This window comes from Sphaerodactylus townsendi, linkage group LG03 (genome assembly GCF_021028975.2).
Source record: "Sphaerodactylus townsendi isolate TG3544 linkage group LG03, MPM_Stown_v2.3, whole genome shotgun sequence".
NCBI lineage: Eukaryota > Metazoa > Chordata > Lepidosauria > Squamata > Sphaerodactylidae > Sphaerodactylus > Sphaerodactylus townsendi.
In genome coordinates this window covers 56,763,940-56,784,917 of record NC_059427.1, presented here as the reverse complement: position 1 = coordinate 56,784,917, position 20,978 = coordinate 56,763,940, and the positions used below count along the sequence as shown (strand labels likewise).

Genomic DNA, 20,978 nt, shown 5'->3' with positions numbered 1-20,978 from the left:
GGAATTAAGGTATTAGCAAGTAGTTAGAATAAGTCTATTAATTTTGACATCAGAATACAAGGTGGAAAACCAACAATTCTGTGTAAAGCATGAGGTTATTGAAATCGGTGTGTCCTGCTTTTTCCTATGAACACACAGTGGGAAAACAGACACAGCTTAGCTGCAGAATCCAATTCTATTTGTGTGTATGCATTTTGAATTTAGGGTGGGATTTTTAAACAATATGTTTTTAATGTATAACAAAATAAAATATTAAAACCCTAGCATTAAAAAATAACAGGTTGATCCAATCACATGTGATTTTATTTGTTCTTTTATTGTGAATACAGTCCTGTTCCTTGTGAAGCTCTTTGTCTTTCAGTATAGTTAGAGCAGAAGAAGTTTCCTAACTGTTGAATTAAAGGTCTATCTAATCCAGAAACCTGCTTTTACAGTAGCCAAATTACTCTGGAAAGTCCATACATAGAGCATGAAGGTTACAGACGTTGCCAGATGTTGTTCAGAGGTACACTGTCTCTGTCTATGGGAGTTTAAGTTGGTCACTATGGTTAAGAACCACTGACAGGTTTACTTATGACTTTATCATGTTTGTTTTTAGCCACCAGAACTAGCAACTATTGTTATCCTTTGTGGCAATGAACTGTAATAACACTCACAAAAAGATGTCCACTCTGCATCCACCCCTCTCCAGTTTTCATTGGGTGTGCTAGAGAATGAACCTGGAGCAGTGGTGGGATCCAAAAATTTTAATAACAGGTTCCGATGGTGGTAGGATTCAAACAGTGGCGCCGCCGCACACACGCACCTCCAGTCCCTATTGGGCAGGGAGGTTGCTTTAGTAACCCCTTCTCGGCACTCAGAAAAAATTAGTAACCACTTCTAGAGAAGTGGTGAGAACTGGTTGGATCCCACCTCTGACCTGGAGCTATAAGACAATGTTTTTGAGGGGGGGAATCAGTCCCTTAATTAAAAGCTAGGGTGAACAGAAACATTTTGGCCTAAAAGACGAGTGTAGGAGCCTGAAAGGGAAGGGTCTACCACAGATGACATACTGCTGCTTAAAAATCCCTATCCCCAGTCCTCACCTGCCTTCCCTATGAAAGCAAGAACAGGAACACAGGGTAGGGTTTATGAGGGAGATCTTAGCTGGTGGTCAGGACAGTATGGAAGGAGACAGCCCCACAAATACCCTGCCCCCCCACTTCAGCCATTTAGGCCCTTGAATCCACCCTCCCCTCCTTCAATTGTGCCAAGGAAATATATGGGCACCAGTGCAGACCTTTCAAACCTGGGACAACAGGATCCTTGTACCCCATCCCTGCCAGTAGCCTAGTTCCTGCATTTTGATGGTTCTGCCCCGTTTTCAAAGGCAGCCCCACGAAGGACACATTACAGTAGTCCAACCTGGACGTAATCAGAGCATGGATCATCCTGGCAGGGATCAAATATTCTTTGTGTGTGCGTGTGCGAGGGCGCGCGCGCGCGCGCGCGCGCGGCCGCAAAACATCTGTCCAGGGTGGAAGGAGTTAAGCCGCCGCGTGTTCTCTTCTATTTGCGGACGCTGGACCAGAGCTCGCCTCTAGGCTGTTAGTGCGCGGCTCAGCCTGCCCGCCTCTTTCCTCCTGGCCCGAGCCTCTTCCCCGAGCAGCAGGTGGCGGAGGCAGCGGCCGCGCTGGGGGAAGGCGGTGGCAGCAGCGAGAGGGTTAACCCGCGGCGGCCGCGGGAGGCAGCTGCAGGCGAGGCGGCGGGCAGGGCTGAGCGAGGGTGCAGCCACGGCGGCGGCGGGTGGTGGGTTGCTAGGGATGGCGAGCGTCCGTGTCACCCGGATGTGAGTGTCATGTTGGCCCCAACTCGACGGGATTTGCAAGCAGCAGCGGCGGAGACGAAGAGCCGGCGGCGGTAGCCCGAGCGAGCCCAAGCCCTTGCCTCTCGCCACCGCCATGGGGGCAGCCGGATAGCGGGCAGGGGCAGGGGCTGGGGGAAAGTGTCGGCACGCGCCTGGGCTTGGAGCGGCGGGGGAAGCAGCGACCCCCCAGAAAGGGATCATGATGCCCCAGCAGCAGCCCCCTGATGGTAAGCCAGAGCCGTCAGCCGGGGCGACCCCCTCGCCTTGCTCAGCAACCAGGGCAGGTGGGCGGGGGGGGGGGTGCCTCGGGATTAAGCGGCGAGGGATTTGGGGGATGGAGATTAGAGAAGGGGACTACGGGGGGATTAAGGGCTGGACGGCGTGGGAGGGAGGGGACGGGGGGCTGCAGGAGGCGCAGGCGCTCAGGAGGTTGTGCCGCCTCCCTCGGTGGGCAACCTTCGCCCTCGCTCCTGCTTCCCCTTCCCGCGGGAGCGCGTTGCCTTGATTTCGCACGTCTGCCTTCTGGCTCGGCGGAGATGGGGGCGCTTCCCGGGGAAGGGCTGTTGGTGGCAATGGGGGGCGAGGGGAACGGCGGAACAGGCTGCCGGCACCCTCCGACCCCCTCTTGCCCCGCGCGCCAGGAGAGAGGCGATACCCGGGGCTCGCGCGTGCTAATCGCCTTTGCAAACAGGCTCAGGCAGGCGCTGCCGCCCGGCCGCCCTCCCCCAGCCTCCCGCTCCTCGCTCCCTGTGTGGCAAGGACTCCTCCAGCGGACACGCGTCCCTGATAAGCGTGGCCGTGCGGGGTCGTGTCAGAGGGCGAGGGGACCGCCTGGAGCCTTCCATTGAGAGCCCACGTTTCACTTTTAGAGGGTTTTTTCCTTTGGAAAGGGAGAGGGAGGAGGAGGTTTGGCTGCCTCGATTCACGGCATCCCATAAATAGACCTCAGGAAGAGAGGGGGAGGGAGAATGGTGAAGGGATCCTGGGAGAAATCCTTGTCAGATAAAAGTGACCATGTTTTCCTGCTGTGTCAAAGGATTACCTGAGGCAGGCACTCCTCTTCCTGGGTAACCTAGCAATGGACCGGGCTGTTGAGGTGACAAGTGCCATCTGATGGCCACCCACTTGACACTCGTCAACTCCGCTGTCAACATCCGTTCGATGAAATCTCTGCGCGAGATCCATTTTCTCTTTGGCCGGTGGGAAATATGCTGCTCGCATCCCGAAGTTACTTCTTCCCAGCTGCACGCTAAGGGAGCCATCTTAAACATCACCCCTCCTTATCTCTCACATCCATCTGTGTATATGTGCACGCTGGCACGCATTGATGGAGTTGAAGCCACACTAGAAACTACAACTTTATAATTTATGTTACCTTATGAAAAAGGCACATGGGATGAGACATCTCTCTTCCTGACTGATTGCATCAAAAATGGGGAAATCAGGTTGCAAAGGGAATCTGGCTGGAGCTGTGCTCTGTCTGATTGGCAGTGATCATATAATATTAACTTCTTCTCGAGCCTTGGCAGAGCTTCCTAGCAGTTTCTGCCCTCCCCCACTCATTTCCTCTTTTTTTCTTTTCTCCACACAAAGCCTGAACTTTAGTGTAGTTAGGAGGTTTCTTTTCTCTGGTGCATTTGGCAAGGTTCGTAGTGACTAAAAGATCTTTTGTTCTTTGTCATTTAGACTATTTCTCTCTAGAAATTTTTTCCATACCTGTAAGTAAACTTTGAAGAATTCCTAATTTATTGTTATTACTCATATCTAAAAGCCAGTCCCCAATGTATTGTCTGCCATTCTTTATAATCATTCTTTATCATCCCCAAGGAAGGAAACATTCTTTATAATCTAACTTTATAATCTAAGATTTAACTCTCACCAAGAGTCACCAAGACTCACCAGAGTCACCAAAGGAAGGAAGCAGATTTAACTCACTCTAATAATATCCCTCAGTGCCCCCATTTTATTTTATATGGCTGTCATTCATTCCAGTTAAGAAAATAAAAATGCCGCATATGGGGATGCTGTTTCACTTTGTGCAGAATCTATTTTCCCCTCCCTACCCCAGGTTCCTTGCAGAAGCCTTCTTTCTCCACACATGCTTAAGACAAGTTCTGTATGCTTATTGAGGATCCATACAGTTGTCAGTGTAGTGACCCTTTTCTCTCCCCCATGCTACTGATTTCATTCTGTGCCTTCAGAATATCAAAGTGCAGCATAAAGTCTGAGTGGCTTGGTTCTTTGCTTCAAGTAGGGTTTCTCTCTAACTTCAAAGAATATCCGCTTTTGACAGATTTCATTTGCTTCTGTAGTGGCTAAAATGATGCAACTGATTGACATGCCTCCCCCTATATTTTTTGATCATATAGTCAGAGAAGGAAAAGATAATGAATGCTGAACTGTAAAAAAAAGTGCTGCCCTCAGGAAACCAGACTTTGTTTGTTATAAAATTGGCAAAAATTCAGACTTCCACTCATTTCTGAAAATGGTAATGTTGTATTTAAATGTTTTATTGTGTCTAATTGTTGTAAGCCGCCCTAAGCCTTTTAGGATAGGGCGGGATAAAATTTTGACAAACAAACAAATATATACAAATATTTGTTTAACCAGAAGGATTCAAGAGAAAAGGTATTGCATCCAAACATGTTCTAGTGTTTGTGCAGGTAATTTCTGAACCGTTTAATAATGGCAGAGAGACTCTGGGTTTGTTTTTGTTTTTGTATGGAAGGTGTTGAAAAAAAGATGAGTAACAGTAGCTTGAAAAGATTATTAAAAACTAGGATAATGGGTCTAATTCACTCCCCGCCTCTTGTTTTTTCACAGAAGAAAGCTATGCAAATAGCACCAGAATTCCTCTTCCTGGTGACGGACCAACTCTCCAGTCAAACAGCTCAGCACCACCCAAGCTATCTTGGCAAGCTGCAATTGATGCTGCTAGACAAGCCAAGGCTGCCCAGAGCATGAGCTCCACAGCCCAACCTGTAGGATCTCTTTCCCAAAGAAAACGCCAGCAATATGCCAAGAGCAAAAAACAGGGTAATACGTCCAACAGTCGCCCAGCTCGTGCCCTTTTCTGTTTATCCCTCAATAACCCAATCCGAAGAGCCTGCATTAGTATAGTAGAATGGAAGTATCCTTTTGAAAGAATTGTGTTTTTAACCATCTGTCCTCTAAATAAATGTGTGTCCAAGAGATAGGCTCAAACTACATGCAGCAATCTGTGTTGTGGTTTTTAAAATCCACATGAACCAGGACAGAGTGTGACTGGAACAGAAGAAAGTTGCTTGATCCTTTCTCTTTAATTCAGTTTTTCAGCTATCACTGTTTCCAAATTGCTTCTTCAATAGTAGTATGTGCACATGTGGAAAAGTCCTTATTCCTTTGCCCTGTGCAGGTTAAAAAAAAACTGTGTGGGGACCGTAAAAATGTTGAGGTAACAATGACTTAAGCAGTTTTTGCCATCTATGCTTTCTTTTGACCCAGGTTGATATTTTACTCAGGTTGATATCCAGATGATATGCTGGAAGTTCCGTTACCCAGTGCTTCTAGGTTTTCTTAAATTGACTGGGTGTGTTGTGGCCCAGTTCAGATTGGATTAACAGAATAAGTGGAAGGGTTAAGCCTCCCTCTCTGTGCATTTTCCTGATCTAAATGGGCTTCAGGGAACCACCATTTGTTCTTTTGGGAAATTATACATGCATTAGTAGGCATTGTGGGTGAGATGGGTGTAATTTTGCCAGCACAAGTTTGCCTGCAGTTCTGTGGATAACTGCATACTTCATGCCACTAATTTAAGTAGAACCTATCCTGTGCACTATTTTAGTTGTTCGTGGTGCAAATTTATCATTCATCTAATGTGAATGTGCCCAAGTAAAATAGTTAAATAAGGTGATAGTATCTGGATAAAGCATCTAGATTCAGTGGTACCTCAGAGACCAAGATTTTGGGGGTATAAGCTTTCAACAGTCAGAGTTCCCTTTGTCAGGTACAAGATAGTATGGAGATGCTCGAGTACGTATATCCCAGTCAGAGGGTGGAAGGGGTGTTGCAAAGAAAGTACTCAGTTGGTTCTTTTGACTGGGATATAAGGACTCGGATATATCTATTTTGCCTTTTATGTAACTAACAGAACGTTGAAGTTTATACCTCCAAACAGGGGCAAATGTCCCTGGGCGGAGGCCATTTAGTCACATGGGGGGAATCGCCCCCCACACACACCCTCCTCCCCCCCCCCCCGAGTGGCTCCCCCTTGCCCATGGCAGCAGCGGCCCGGCTGGGAGAGGCTCCCTGCTCGGCCTCTGCCTGGCATGGCCCAGATGCCTCTGGGTGTGCTGCTGCTGCTTCGGATACCCTCCCCACCTACACACTCGCCTCCTGGGCCTTTCTGTCTTGGGCCAGGACTTTTCCCAGCCACAGTTTATTTGCTGTCCCGCGCAGTAGCACCAGCTGTTTGACCCATGGCCCCTCTGGCCTGCCAACCCCAGTGCATGCCAGAACAAGTAGTGGTGGCAACTGCTCTCAGGCTGAAGAACTGCCACCTGCCTGCCAACCCCAGCAGCATCCCCCCCACCTCCTCTGACTTAGCGGAAGGGCCCTTCAGGTGGCTGGGAAGGGCCGCCTGCCTTCCTGGCAAAAGAGCTCCCTGCAGACGCAGAGGCTGTGCATTTCCACACGAGCAACAGACCGCCCAGCCGACCATCCAGGCCTCAGCACCTAATCCCCCCTGCTGCTGCCTGGAGAGGGAGGGAAGATGACCCCTTAGAAGGTACTCCCCTCCCTTGGCCAATGCCCAGAGATGCATGCCCTTCCACCCTGGGGGTCCCAAGAGAATGGTCGAGCCATGGGGTGGGAGGGGAACAATTCCACTACTTTTCCTGGGCACTATTTACTGTAGATACACCCCTGCCCCCAAAATCTTGTTAGTCTCTATTGTGCTACTGGACTCAAATCTAACTGCTCTGCCGCAAACCAACATGGCTACCCTCTAAAACTATCTTCATGAATGAAGTATGTTCACTTACATTTCCGCGGCTTACATGTTTCTCTTTGCCCTGATCTAGTCAGATCTTGAAGGCTAACCAGGGTTGGCCCTGGTTAGTATTAGGATGGAAGAGACCACGAAGGAATTCTAGAGTAGTTGTGCAGGCAAATGCAGTAGCAAACACCTCTGTTAGCCTCTTGTTTTGAAAACCCTGCAAGGTTGCCATGAATCAGCTTCTATTTGATGGCACTTTATATCACCATTATAGAAGAAGAAGAAGATGAGTTTGGATTTATATCCCCCCTTTCTCTTCTGTAGGAGACGCAAAGGGGCTGACAATCTCCTTGCCCTTGCTCCCTCACAACAAACACTCTGTGAGGTGGGTGGGGCTGAGAGAGCTCCGAGACGCTGTGACTAGCCCAAGGTCACCCAGCTGGCATGTGTGGGAGTGTACAGGCTAATCTGAATTCCCCAGATAAGCCTCCACAACTCAAGCGGCAGAGCTGGGAATCAAACCCGGTTCCTCCAGATCAGATTGCACCTGCTCTTAGCCACTGCTCTTAGCCACTACTCCACTGCTGCTCTGAATACAATATACAAAACCATCTGCAGCTATAATTCTTACTGTGAGTGGCTTGACTAGACAATCTGTCTCTATGTGGAATGTCCTGTCAAATCAAAGCTGGCCTATGGTAACCCTATAGGATTTTCAAGGCAAATGAAAAGCAGAAGTGGTTTGCCATTGCCTTCCTCTACAGAGTCTTCCTTGGTGGTCTTCTATCCAAGTACTGACCTGGCTGAGCTTCACGATCTGACATGACCAAGCTATACTACAGCGTTCCACCCCCACCCCAGACAATCTAGTACTCTCTAAACCAGGGGTAGGGAACCTGCGGCTCTCCAGATGTTCAGGAACTACAATTCCCATCAGCCCCTGTCAGCATGGCCAATTGGCCATGCTGGCAGGGGCTGATGGGATGGGGGGGGGGGGGGGGGGGGGGGGGGGGGGGGGGGGGGGGGGGGGGGGGGGGGGGGGGGTGGTGGGGGGGGGGGGGGGGGGGGGGGGGGGGTGGGGGGGGGGCGGCGGGGCGGGGGGGGGGAGGGGGGGGGGGGGGGGGGGAAGGGGGGGGGGGGTGAGGGGGGGGGGGGGGGGGGGAGGGGGGGGGGGGGGGGGGGGGGGGGGGGGGGGGGGGGGGGGGTGGGGGGGGGGAGGGGTGTGTGGGGGGTAGGGGGTGGGGGGGGGGGGGGGTGGGGGGGGGGGGGGGTGGGGGGGGGGGGGGGTGGGGGGGGGGGGGGGTGGGGGGGGGGGGGGGTGGGGGGGGGGGGGGGTGGGGGGGGGGGGGGGTGGGGGGGGGGGGGGGTGGGGGGGGGGGGGGGTGGGGGGGGGGGGGGGTGGGGGGGGGGGGGGGTGGGGGGGGGGGGGGGTGGGGGGGGGGGGGGGTGGGGGGGGGGGGGGGTGGGGGGGGGGGGGGGTGGGGGGGGGGGGGGGTGGGGGGGGGGGGGGGTGGGGGGGGGGGGGGGTGGGGGGGGGGGGGGGTGGGGGGGGGGGGGGGTGGGGGGGGGGGGGGGTGGGGGGGGGGGGGGGTGGGGGGGGGGGGGGGTGGGGGGGGGGGGGGGTGGGGGGGGGGGGGGGTGGGGGGGGGGGGGGGTGGGGGGGGGGGGGGGTGGGGGGGGGGGGGGGTGGGGGGGGGGGGGGGTGGGGGGGGGGGGGGGTGGGGGGGGGGGGGGGTGGGGGGGGGGGGGGGTGGGGGGGGGGGGGGGTGGGGGGGGGGGGGGGTGGGGGGGGGGGGGGGTGGGGGGGGGGGGGGGTGGGGGGGGGGGGGGGTGGGGGGGGGGGGGGGTGGGGGGGGGGGGGGGTGGGGGGGGGGGGGGGTGGGGGGGGGGGGGGGTGGGGGGGGGGGGGGGTGGGGGGGGGGGGGGGTGGGGGGGGGGGGGGGTGGGGGGGGGGGGGGGTGGGGGGGGGGGGGGGTGGGGGGGGGGGGGGGTGGGGGGGGGGGGGGGTGGGGGGGGGGGGGGGTGGGGGGGGGGGGGGGTGGGGGGGGGGGGGGGTGGGGGGGGGGGGGGGTGGGGGGGGGGGGGGGTGGGGGGGGGGGGGGGTGGGGGGGGGGGGGGGTGGGGGGGGGGGGGGGTGGGGGGGGGGGGGGGTGGGGGGGGGGGGGGGTGGGGGGGGGGGGGGGTGGGGGGGGGGGGGGGTGGGGGGGGGGGGGGGTGGGGGGGGGGGGGGGTGGGGGGGGGGGGGGGTGGGGGGGGGGGGGGGTGGGGGGGGGGGGGGGTGGGGGGGGGGGGGGGTGGGGGGGGGGGGGGGTGGGGGGGGGGGGGGGTGGGGGGGGGGGGGGGTGGGGGGGGGGGGGGGTGGGGGGGGGGGGGGGTGGGGGGGGGGGGGGGTGGGGGGGGGGGGGGGTGGGGGGGGGGGGGGGTGGGGGGGGGGGGGGGTGGGGGGGGGGGGGGGTGGGGGGGGGGGGGGGTGGGGGGGGGGGGGGGTGGGGGGGGGGGGGGGTGGGGGGGGGGGGGGGTGGGGGGGGGGGGGGGTGGGGGGGGGGGGGGGTGGGGGGGGGGGGGGGTGGGGGGGGGGGGGGGTGGGGGGGGGGGGGGGTGGGGGGGGGGGGGGGTGGGGGGGGGGGGGGGTGGGGGGGGGGGGGGGTGGGGGGGGGGGGGGGTGGGGGGGGGGGGGGGTGGGGGGGGGGGGGGGTGGGGGGGGGGGGGGGTGGGGGGGGGGGGGGGTGGGGGGGGGGGGGGGTGGGGGGGGGGGGGGGTGGGGGGGGGGGGGGGTGGGGGGGGGGGGGGGTGGGGGGGGGGGGGGGTGGGGGGGGGGGGGGGTGGGGGGGGGGGGGGGTGGGGGGGGGGGGGGGTGGGGGGGGGGGGGGGTGGGGGGGGGGGGGGGTGGGGGGGGGGGGGGGTGGGGGGGGGGGGGGGTGGGGGGGGGGGGGGGTGGGGGGGGGGGGGGGTGGGGGGGGGGGGGGGTGGGGGGGGGGGGGGGTGGGGGGGGGGGGGGGTGGGGGGGGGGGGGGGTGGGGGGGGGGGGGGGTGGGGGGGGGGGGGGGTGGGGGGGGGGGGGGGTGGGGGGGGGGGGGGGTGGGGGGGGGGGGGGGTGGGGGGGGGGGGGGGTGGGGGGGGGGGGGGGTGGGGGGGGGGGGGGGTGGGGGGGGGGGGGGGTGGGGGGGGGGGGGGGTGGGGGGGGGGGGGGGTGGGGGGGGGGGGGGGTGGGGGGGGGGGGGGGTGGGGGGGGGGGGGGGTGGGGGGGGGGGGGGGTGGGGGGGGGGGGGGGTGGGGGGGGGGGGGGGTGGGGGGGGGGGGGGGTGGGGGGGGGGGGGGGTGGGGGGGGGGGGGGGTGGGGGGGGGGGGGGGTGGGGGGGGGGGGGGGTGGGGGGGGGGGGGGGTGGGGGGGGGGGGGGGTGGGGGGGGGGGGGGGTGGGGGGGGGGGGGGGTGGGGGGGGGGGGGGGTGGGGGGGGGGGGGGGTGGGGGGGGGGGGGGGTGGGGGGGGGGGGGGGTGGGGGGGGGGGGGGGTGGGGGGGGGGGGGGGTGGGGGGGGGGGGGGGTGGGGGGGGGGGGGGGTGGGGGGGGGGGGGGGTGGGGGGGGGGGGGGGTGGGGGGGGGGGGGGGTGGGGGGGGGGGGGGGTGGGGGGGGGGGGGGGTGGGGGGGGGGGGGGGTGGGGGGGGGGGGGGGTGGGGGGGGGGGGGGGTGGGGGGGGGGGGGGGTGGGGGGGGGGGGGGGTGGGGGGGGGGGGGGGTGGGGGGGGGGGGGGGTGGGGGGGGGGGGGGGTGGGGGGGGGGGGGGGTGGGGGGGGGGGGGGGTGGGGGGGGGGGGGGGTGGGGGGGGGGGGGGGTGGGGGGGGGGGGGGGTGGGGGGGGGGGGGGGTGGGGGGGGGGGGGGGTGGGGGGGGGGGGGGGTGGGGGGGGGGGGGGGTGGGGGGGGGGGGGGGTGGGGGGGGGGGGGGGTGGGGGGGGGGGGGGGTGGGGGGGGGGGGGGGTGGGGGGGGGGGGGGGTGGGGGGGGGGGGGGGTGGGGGGGGGGGGGGGTGGGGGGGGGGGGGGGTGGGGGGGGGGGGGGGTGGGGGGGGGGGGGGGTGGGGGGGGGGGGGGGTGGGGGGGGGGGGGGGTGGGGGGGGGGGGGGGTGGGGGGGGGGGGGGGTGGGGGGGGGGGGGGGTGGGGGGGGGGGGGGGTGGGGGGGGGGGGGGGTGGGGGGGGGGGGGGGTGGGGGGGGGGGGGGGTGGGGGGGGGGGGGGGTGGGGGGGGGGGGGGGTGGGGGGGGGGGGGGGTGGGGGGGGGGGGGGGTGGGGGGGGGGGGGGGTGGGGGGGGGGGGGGGTGGGGGGGGGGGGGGGTGGGGGGGGGGGGGGGTGGGGGGGGGGGGGGGTGGGGGGGGGGGGGGGTGGGGGGGGGGGGGGGTGGGGGGGGGGGGGGGTGGGGGGGGGGGGGGGTGGGGGGGGGGGGGGGTGGGGGGGGGGGGGGGTGGGGGGGGGGGGGGGTGGGGGGGGGGGGGGGTGGGGGGGGGGGGGGGTGGGGGGGGGGGGGGGTGGGGGGGGGGGGGGGTGGGGGGGGGGGGGGGTGGGGGGGGGGGGGGGTGGGGGGGGGGGGGGGTGGGGGGGGGGGGGGGTGGGGGGGGGGGGGGGTGGGGGGGGGGGGGGGTGGGGGGGGGGGGGGGTGGGGGGGGGGGGGGGTGGGGGGGGGGGGGGGTGGGGGGGGGGGGGGGTGGGGGGGGGGGGGGGTGGGGGGGGGGGGGGGTGGGGGGGGGGGGGGGTGGGGGGGGGGGGGGGTGGGGGGGGGGGGGGGTGGGGGGGGGGGGGGGTGGGGGGGGGGGGGGGTGGGGGGGGGGGGGGGTGGGGGGGGGGGGGGGTGGGGGGGGGGGGGGGTGGGGGGGGGGGGGGGTGGGGGGGGGGGGGGGTGGGGGGGGGGGGGGGTGGGGGGGGGGGGGGGTGGGGGGGGGGGGGGGTGGGGGGGGGGGGGGGTGGGGGGGGGGGGGGGTGGGGGGGGGGGGGGGTGGGGGGGGGGGGGGGTGGGGGGGGGGGGGGGTGGGGGGGGGGGGGGGTGGGGGGGGGGGGGGGTGGGGGGGGGGGGGGGTGGGGGGGGGGGGGGGTGGGGGGGGGGGGGGGTGGGGGGGGGGGGGGGTGGGGGGGGGGGGGGGTGGGGGGGGGGGGGGGTGGGGGGGGGGGGGGGTGGGGGGGGGGGGGGGTGGGGGGGGGGGGGGGTGGGGGGGGGGGGGGGTGGGGGGGGGGGGGGGTGGGGGGGGGGGGGGGTGGGGGGGGGGGGGGGTGGGGGGGGGGGGGGGTGGGGGGGGGGGGGGGTGGGGGGGGGGGGGGGTGGGGGGGGGGGGGGGTGGGGGGGGGGGGGGGTGGGGGGGGGGGGGGGTGGGGGGGGGGGGGGGTGGGGGGGGGGGGGGGTGGGGGGGGGGGGGGGTGGGGGGGGGGGGGGGTGGGGGGGGGGGGGGGTGGGGGGGGGGGGGGGTGGGGGGGGGGGGGGGTGGGGGGGGGGGGGGGTGGGGGGGGGGGGGGGTGGGGGGGGGGGGGGGTGGGGGGGGGGGGGGGTGGGGGGGGGGGGGGGTGGGGGGGGGGGGGGGTGGGGGGGGGGGGGGGTGGGGGGGGGGGGGGGTGGGGGGGGGGGGGGGTGGGGGGGGGGGGGGGTGGGGGGGGGGGGGGGTGGGGGGGGGGGGGGGTGGGGGGGGGGGGGGGTGGGGGGGGGGGGGGGTGGGGGGGGGGGGGGGTGGGGGGGGGGGGGGGTGGGGGGGGGGGGGGGTGGGGGGGGGGGGGGGTGGGGGGGGGGGGGGGTGGGGGGGGGGGGGGGTGGGGGGGGGGGGGGGTGGGGGGGGGGGGGGGTGGGGGGGGGGGGGGGTGGGGGGGGGGGGGGGTGGGGGGGGGGGGGGGTGGGGGGGGGGGGGGGTGGGGGGGGGGGGGGGTGGGGGGGGGGGGGGGTGGGGGGGGGGGGGGGTGGGGGGGGGGGGGGGTGGGGGGGGGGGGGGGTGGGGGGGGGGGGGGGTGGGGGGGGGGGGGGGTGGGGGGGGGGGGGGGTGGGGGGGGGGGGGGGTGGGGGGGGGGGGGGGTGGGGGGGGGGGGGGGTGGGGGGGGGGGGGGGTGGGGGGGGGGGGGGGTGGGGGGGGGGGGGGGTGGGGGGGGGGGGGGGTGGGGGGGGGGGGGGGTGGGGGGGGGGGGGGGTGGGGGGGGGGGGGGGTGGGGGGGGGGGGGGGTGGGGGGGGGGGGGGGTGGGGGGGGGGGGGGGTGGGGGGGGGGGGGGGTGGGGGGGGGGGGGGGTGGGGGGGGGGGGGGGTGGGGGGGGGGGGGGGTGGGGGGGGGGGGGGGTGGGGGGGGGGGGGGGTGGGGGGGGGGGGGGGTGGGGGGGGGGGGGGGTGGGGGGGGGGGGGGGTGGGGGGGGGGGGGGGTGGGGGGGGGGGGGGGTGGGGGGGGGGGGGGGTGGGGGGGGGGGGGGGTGGGGGGGGGGGGGGGTGGGGGGGGGGGGGGGTGGGGGGGGGGGGGGGTGGGGGGGGGGGGGGGTGGGGGGGGGGGGGGGTGGGGGGGGGGGGGGGTGGGGGGGGGGGGGGGTGGGGGGGGGGGGGGGTGGGGGGGGGGGGGGGTGGGGGGGGGGGGGGGTGGGGGGGGGGGGGGGTGGGGGGGGGGGGGGGTGGGGGGGGGGGGGGGTGGGGGGGGGGGGGGGTGGGGGGGGGGGGGGGTGGGGGGGGGGGGGGGTGGGGGGGGGGGGGGGTGGGGGGGGGGGGGGGTGGGGGGGGGGGGGGGTGGGGGGGGGGGGGGGTGGGGGGGGGGGGGGGTGGGGGGGGGGGGGGGTGGGGGGGGGGGGGGGTGGGGGGGGGGGGGGGTGGGGGGGGGGGGGGGTGGGGGGGGGGGGGGGTGGGGGGGGGGGGGGGTGGGGGGGGGGGGGGGTGGGGGGGGGGGGGGGTGGGGGGGGGGGGGGGTGGGGGGGGGGGGGGGTGGGGGGGGGGGGGGGTGGGGGGGGGGGGGGGTGGGGGGGGGGGGGGGTGGGGGGGGGGGGGGGTGGGGGGGGGGGGGGGTGGGGGGGGGGGGGGGTGGGGGGGGGGGGGGGTGGGGGGGGGGGGGGGTGGGGGGGGGGGGGGGTGGGGGGGGGGGGGGGTGGGGGGGGGGGGGGGTGGGGGGGGGGGGGGGTGGGGGGGGGGGGGGGTGGGGGGGGGGGGGGGTGGGGGGGGGGGGGGGTGGGGGGGGGGGGGGGTGGGGGGGGGGGGGGGTGGGGGGGGGGGGGGGTGGGGGGGGGGGGGGGTGGGGGGGGGGGGGGGTGGGGGGGGGGGGGGGTGGGGGGGGGGGGGGGTGGGGGGGGGGGGGGGTGGGGGGGGGGGGGGGTGGGGGGGGGGGGGGGTGGGGGGGGGGGGGGGTGGGGGGGGGGGGGGGTGGGGGGGGGGGGGGGTGGGGGGGGGGGGGGGTGGGGGGGGGGGGGGGTGGGGGGGGGGGGGGGTGGGGGGGGGGGGGGGTGGGGGGGGGGGGGGGTGGGGGGGGGGGGGGGTGGGGGGGGGGGGGGGTGGGGGGGGGGGGGGGTGGGGGGGGGGGGGGGTGGGGGGGGGGGGGGGTGGGGGGGGGGGGGGGTGGGGGGGGGGGGGGGTGGGGGGGGGGGGGGGTGGGGGGGGGGGGGGGTGGGGGGGGGGGGGGGTGGGGGGGGGGGGGGGTGGGGGGGGGGGGGGGTGGGGGGGGGGGGGGGTGGGGGGGGGGGGGGGTGGGGGGGGGGGGGGGTGGGGGGGGGGGGGGGTGGGGGGGGGGGGGGGTGGGGGGGGGGGGGGGTGGGGGGGGGGGGGGGTGGGGGGGGGGGGGGGTGGGGGGGGGGGGGGGTGGGGGGGGGGGGGGGTGGGGGGGGGGGGGGGTGGGGGGGGGGGGGGGTGGGGGGGGGGGGGGGTGGGGGGGGGGGGGGGTGGGGGGGGGGGGGGGTGGGGGGGGGGGGGGGTGGGGGGGGGGGGGGGTGGGGGGGGGGGGGGGTGGGGGGGGGGGGGGGTGGGGGGGGGGGGGGGTGGGGGGGGGGGGGGGTGGGGGGGGGGGGGGGTGGGGGGGGGGGGGGGTGGGGGGGGGGGGGGGTGGGGGGGGGGGGGGGTGGGGGGGGGGGGGGGTGGGGGGGGGGGGGGGTGGGGGGGGGGGGGGGTGGGGGGGGGGGGGGGTGGGGGGGGGGGGGGGTGGGGGGGGGGGGGGGTGGGGGGGGGGGGGGGTGGGGGGGGGGGGGGGTGGGGGGGGGGGGGGGTGGGGGGGGGGGGGGGTGGGGGGGGGGGGGGGTGGGGGGGGGGGGGGGTGGGGGGGGGGGGGGGTGGGGGGGGGGGGGGGTGGGGGGGGGGGGGGGTGGGGGGGGGGGGGGGTGGGGGGGGGGGGGGGTGGGGGGGGGGGGGGGTGGGGGGGGGGGGGGGTGGGGGGGGGGGGGGGTGGGGGGGGGGGGGGGTGGGGGGGGGGGGGGGTGGGGGGGGGGGGGGGTGGGGGGGGGGGGGGGTGGGGGGGGGGGGGGGTGGGGGGGGGGGGGGGTGGGGGGGGGGGGGGGTGGGGGGGGGGGGGGGTGGGGGGGGGGGGGGGTGGGGGGGGGGGGGGGTGGGGGGGGGGGGGGGTGGGGGGGGGGGGGGGTGGGGGGGGGGGGGGGTGGGGGGGGGGGGGGGTGGGGGGGGGGGGGGGTGGGGGGGGGGGGGGGTGGGGGGGGGGGGGGGTGGGGGGGGGGGGGGGTGGGGGGGGGGGGGGGTGGGGGGGGGGGGGGGTGGGGGGGGGGGGGGGTGGGGGGGGGGGGGGGTGGGGGGGGGGGGGGGTGGGGGGGGGGGGGGGTGGGGGGGGGGGGGGGTGGGGGGGGGGGGGGGTGGGGGGGGGGGGGGGTGGGGGGGGGGGGGGGTGGGGGGGGGGGGGGGTGGGGGGGGGGGGGGGTGGGGGGGGGGGGGGGTGGGGGGGGGGGGGGGTGGGGGGGGGGGGGGGTGGGGGGGGGGGGGGGTGGGGGGGGGGGGGGGTGGGGGGGGGGGGGGGTGGGGGGGGGGGGGGGTGGGGGGGGGGGGGGGTGGGGGGGGGGGGGGGTGGGGGGGGGGGGGGGTGGGGGGGGGGGGGGGTGGGGGGGGGGGGGGGTGGGGGGGGGGGGGGGTGGGGGGGGGGGGGGGTGGGGGGGGGGGGGGGTGGGGGGGGGGGGGGGTGGGGGGGGGGGGGGGTGGGGGGGGGGGGGGGTGGGGGGGGGGGGGGGTGGGGGGGGGGGGGGGTGGGGGGGGGGGGGGGTGGGGGGGGGGGGGGGTGGGGGGGGGGGGGGGTGGGGGGGGGGGGGGGTGGGGGGGGGGGGGGGTGGGGGGGGGGGGGGGTGGGGGGGGGGGGGGGTGGGGGGGGGGGGGGGTGGGGGGGGGGGGGGGTGGGGGGGGGGGGGGGTGGGGGGGGGGGGGGGTGGGGGGGGGGGGGGGTGGGGGGGGGGGGGGGTGGGGGGGGGGGGGGGTGGGGGGGGGGGGGGGTGGGGGGGGGGGGGGGTGGGGGGGGGGGGGGGTGGGGGGGGGGGGGGGTGGGGGGGGGGGGGGGTGGGGGGGGGGGGGGGTGGGGGGGGGGGGGGGTGGGGGGGGGGGGGGGTGGGGGGGGGGGGGGGTGGGGGGGGGGGGGGGTGGGGGGGGGGGGGGGTGGGGGGGGGGGGGGGTGGGGGGGGGGGGGGGTGGGGGGGGGGGGGGGTGGGGGGGGGGGGGGGTGGGGGGGGGGGGGGGTGGGGGGGGGGGGGGGTGGGGGGGGGGGGGGGTGGGGGGGGGGGGGGGTGGGGGGGGGGGGGGGTGGGGGGGGGGGGGGGTGGGGGGGGGGGGGGGTGGGGGGGGGGGGGGGTGGGGGGGGGGGGGGGTGGGGGGGGGGGGGGGTGGGGGGGGGGGGGGGTGGGGGGGGGGGGGGGTGGGGGGGGGGGGGGGTGGGGGGGGGGGGGGGTGGGGGGGGGGGGGGGTGGGGGGGGGGGGGGGTGGGGGGGGGGGGGGGTGGGGGGGGGGGGGGGTGGGGGGGGGGGGGGGTGGGGGGGGGGGGGGGTGGGGGGGGGGGGGGGTGGGGGGGGGGGGGGGTGGGGGGGGGGGGGGGTGGGGGGGGGGGGGGGTGGGGGGGGGGGGGGGTGGGGGGGGGGGGGGGTGGGGGGGGGGGGGGGTGGGGGGGGGGGGGGGTGGGGGGGGGGGGGGGTGGGGGGGGGGGGGGGTGGGGGGGGGGGGGGGTGGGGGGGGGGGGGGGTGGGGGGGGGGGGGGGTGGGGGGGGGGGGGGGTGGGGGGGGGGGGGGGTGGGGGGGGGGGGGGGTGGGGGGGGGGGGGGGTGGGGGGGGGGGGGGGTGGGGGGGGGGGGGGGTGGGGGGGGGGGGGGGTGGGGGGGGGGGGGGGTGGGGGGGGGGGGGGGTGGGGGGGGGGGGGGGTGGGGGGGGGGGGGGGTGGGGGGGGGGGGGGGTGGGGGGGGGGGGGGGTGGGGGGGGGGGGGGGTGGGGGGGGGGGGGGGTGGGGGGGGGGGGGGGTGGGGGGGGGGGGGGGTGGGGGGGGGGGGGGGTGGGGGGGGGGGGGGGTGGGGGGGGGGGGGGGTGGGGGGGGGGGGGGGTGGGGGGGGGGGGGGGTGGGGGGGGGGGGGGGTGGGGGGGGGGGGGGGTGGGGGGGGGGGGGGGTGGGGGGGGGGGGGGGTGGGGGGGGGGGGGGGTGGGGGGGGGGGGGGGTGGGGGGGGGGGGGGGTGGGGGGGGGGGGGGGTGGGGGGGGGGGGGGGTGGGGGGGGGGGGGGGTGGGGGGGGGGGGGGGTGGGGGGGGGGGGGGGTGGGGGGGGGGGGGGGTGGGGGGGGGGGGGGGTGGGGGGGGGGGGGGGTGGGGGGGGGGGGGGGTGGGGGGGGGGGGGGGTGGGGGGGGGGGGGGGTGGGGGGGGGGGGGGGTGGGGGGGGGGGGGGGTGGGGGGGGGGGGGGGTGGGGGGGGGGGGGGGTGGGGGGGGGGGGGGGTGGGGGGGGGGGGGGGTGGGGGGGGGGGGGGGTGGGGGGGGGGGGGGGTGGGGGGGGGGGGGGGTGGGGGGGGGGGGGGGTGGGGGGGGGGGGGGGTGGGGGGGGGGGGGGGTGGGGGGGGGGGGGGGTGGGGGGGGGGGGGGGTGGGGGGGGGGGGGGGTGGGGGGGGGGGGGGGTGGGGGGGGGGGGGGGTGGGGGGGGGGGGGGGTGGGGGGGGGGGGGGGTGGGGGGGGGGGGGGGTGGGGGGGGGGGGGGGTGGGGGGGGGGGGGGGTGGGGGGGGGGGGGGGTGGGGGGGGGGGGGGGTGGGGGGGGGGGGGGGTGGGGGGGGGGGGGGGTGGGGGGGGGGGGGGGTGGGGGGGGGGGGGGGTGGGGGGGGGGGGGGGTGGGGGGGGGGGGGGGTGGGGGGGGGGGGGGGTGGGGGGGGGGGGGGGTGGGGGGGGGGGGGGGTGGGGGGGGGGGGGGGTGGGGGGGGGGGGGGGTGGGGGGGGGGGGGGGTGGGGGGGGGGGGGGGTGGGGGGGGGGGGGGGTGGGGGGGGGGGGGGGTGGGGGGGGGGGGGGGTGGGGGGGGGGGGGGGTGGGGGGGGGGGGGGGTGGGGGGGGGGGGGGGTGGGGGGGGGGGGGGGTGGGGGGGGGGGGGGGTGGGGGGGGGGGGGGGTGGGGGGGGGGGGGGGTGGGGGGGGGGGGGGGTGGGGGGGGGGGGGGGTGGGGGGGGGGGGGGGTGGGGGGGGGGGGGGGTGGGGGGGGGGGGGGGTGGGGGGGGGGGGGGGTGGGGGGGGGGGGGGGTGGGGGGGGGGGGGGGTGGGGGGGGGGGGGGGTGGGGGGGGGGGGGGGTGGGGGGGGGGGGGGGTGGGGGGGGGGGGGGGTGGGGGGGGGGGGGGGTGGGGGGGGGGGGGGGTGGGGGGGGGGGGGGGTGGGGGGGGGGGGGGGTGGGGGGGGGGGGGGGTGGGGGGGGGGGGGGGTGGGGGGGGGGGGGGGTGGGGGGGGGGGGGGGTGGGGGGGGGGGGGGGTGGGGGGGGGGGGGGGTGGGGGGGGGGGGGGGTGGGGGGGGGGGGGGGTGGGGGGGGGGGGGGGTGGGGGGGGGGGGGGGTGGGGGGGGGGGGGGGTGGGGGGGGGGGGGGGTGGGGGGGGGGGGGGGTGGGGGGGGGGGGGGGTGGGGGGGGGGGGGGGTGGGGGGGGGGGGGGGTGGGGGGGGGGGGGGGTGGGGGGGGGGGGGGGTGGGGGGGGGGGGGGGTGGGGGGGGGGGGGGGTGGGGGGGGGGGGGGGTGGGGGGGGGGGGGGGTGGGGGGGGGGGGGGGTGGGGGGGGGGGGGGGTGGGGGGGGGGGGGGGTGGGGGGGGGGGGGGGTGGGGGGGGGGGGGGGTGGGGGGGGGGGGGGGTGGGGGGGGGGGGGGGTGGGGGGGGGGGGGGGTGGGGGGGGGGGGGGGTGGGGGGGGGGGGGGGTGGGGGGGGGGGGGGGTGGGGGGGGGGGGGGGTGGGGGGGGGGGGGGGTGGGGGGGGGGGGGGGTGGGGGGGGGGGGGGGTGGGGGGGGGGGGGGGTGGGGGGGGGGGGGGGTGGGGGGGGGGGGGGGTGGGGGGGGGGGGGGGTGGGGGGGGGGGGGGGTGGGGGGGGGGGGGGGTGGGGGGGGGGGGGGGTGGGGGGGGGGGGGGGTGGGGGGGGGGGGGGGTGGGGGGGGGGGGGGGTGGGGGGGGGGGGGGGTGGGGGGGGGGGGGGGTGGGGGGGGGGGGGGGTGGGGGGGGGGGGGGGTGGGGGGGGGGGGGGGTGGGGGGGGGGGGGGGTGGGGGGGGGGGGGGGTGGGGGGGGGGGGGGGTGGGGGGGGGGGGGGGTGGGGGGGGGGGGGGGTGGGGGGGGGGGGGGGTGGGGGGGGGGGGGGGTGGGGGGGGGGGGGGGTGGGGGGGGGGGGGGGTGGGGGGGGGGGGGGGTGGGGGGGGGGGGGGGTGGGGGGGGGGGGGGGTGGGGGGGGGGGGGGGTGGGGGGGGGGGGGGGTGGGGGGGGGGGGGGGTGGGGGGGGGGGGGGGTGGGGGGGGGGGGGGGTGGGGGGGGGGGGGGGTGGGGGGGGGGGGGGGTGGGGGGGGGGGGGGGTGGGGGGGGGGGGGGGTGGGGGGGGGGGGGGGTGGGGGGGGGGGGGGGTGGGGGGGGGGGGGGGTGGGGGGGGGGGGGGGTGGGGGGGGGGGGGGGTGGGGGGGGGGGGGGGTGGGGGGGGGGGGGGGTGGGGGGGGGGGGGGGTGGGGGGGGGGGGGGGTGGGGGGGGGGGGGGGTGGGGGGGGGGGGGGGTGGGGGGGGGGGGGGGTGGGGGGGGGGGGGGGTGGGGGGGGGGGGGGGTGGGGGGGGGGGGGGGTGGGGGGGGGGGGGGGTGGGGGGGGGGGGGGGTGGGGGGGGGGGGGGGTGGGGGGGGGGGGGGGTGGGGGGGGGGGGGGGTGGGGGGGGGGGGGGGTGGGGGGGGGGGGGGGTGGGGGGGGGGGGGGGTGGGGGGGGGGGGGGGTGGGGGGGGGGGGGGGTGGGGGGGGGGGGGGGTGGGGGGGGGGGGGGGTGGGGGGGGGGGGGGGTGGGGGGGGGGGGGGGTGGGGGGGGGGGGGGGTGGGGGGGGGGGGGGGTGGGGGGGGGGGGGGGTGGGGGGGGGGGGGGGTGGGGGGGGGGGGGGGTGGGGGGGGGGGGGGGTGGGGGGGGGGGGGGGTGGGGGGGGGGGGGGGTGGGGGGGGGGGGGGGTGGGGGGGGGGGGGGGTGGGGGGGGGGGGGGGTGGGGGGGGGGGGGGGTGGGGGGGGGGGGGGGTGGGGGGGGGGGGGGGTGGGGGGGGGGGGGGGTGGGGGGGGGGGGGGGTGGGGGGGGGGGGGGGTGGGGGGGGGGGGGGGTGGGGGGGGGGGGGGGTGGGGGGGGGGGGGGGTGGGGGGGGGGGGGGGTGGGGGGGGGGGGGGGTGGGGGGGGGGGGGGGTGGGGGGGGGGGGGGGTGGGGGGGGGGGGGGGTGGGGGGGGGGGGGGGTGGGGGGGGGGGGGGGTGGGGGGGGGGGGGGGTGGGGGGGGGGGGGGGTGGGGGGGGGGGGGGGTGGGGGGGGGGGGGGGTGGGGGGGGGGGGGGGTGGGGGGGGGGGGGGGTGGGGGGGGGGGGGGGTGGGGGGGGGGGGGGGTGGGGGGGGGGGGGGGTGGGGGGGGGGGGGGGTGGGGGGGGGGGGGGGTGGGGGGGGGGGGGGGTGGGGGGGGGGGGGGGTGGGGGGGGGGGGGGGTGGGGGGGGGGGGGGGTGGGGGGGGGGGGGGGTGGGGGGGGGGGGGGGTGGGGGGGGGGGGGGGTGGGGG

General features: G+C 77.1%; 1 protein-coding gene across 1 annotated transcript; it reads left to right on the top strand.

Annotated features, from left to right (window-relative positions):
• The first annotated feature begins 1,637 nt into the window (after positions 1-1,637).
• LOC125427778 (voltage-dependent L-type calcium channel subunit alpha-1D-like) lies at positions 1,638-5,043 on the top strand. Its single transcript, XM_048487332.1, has 2 exons — positions 1,638-2,073; positions 4,670-5,043. Exons 1-2 carry the CDS (start codon positions 2,046-2,048, stop codon positions 5,041-5,043), a joined length of 402 nt encoding a protein of 133 aa, XP_048343289.1. The 5' UTR covers positions 1,638-2,045.
• Positions 5,044-20,978: the final 15,935 nt, after the last annotated feature.

What these genes read in the sequence shown, in the direction of transcription:
- LOC125427778 (XM_048487332.1), top strand. Translation starts at nt 2,046, where the DNA reads ATGATGCCCCAGCAGCAGCCCCCTGATG. An exon ending in CCAGCAGCAGCCCCCTGATG is followed by an intron (nt 2,074 to 4,669) that starts GTAAGCCAGAGC and finishes GTTTTTTCACAG; the next exon opens with AAGAAAGCTATGCAAATAGC.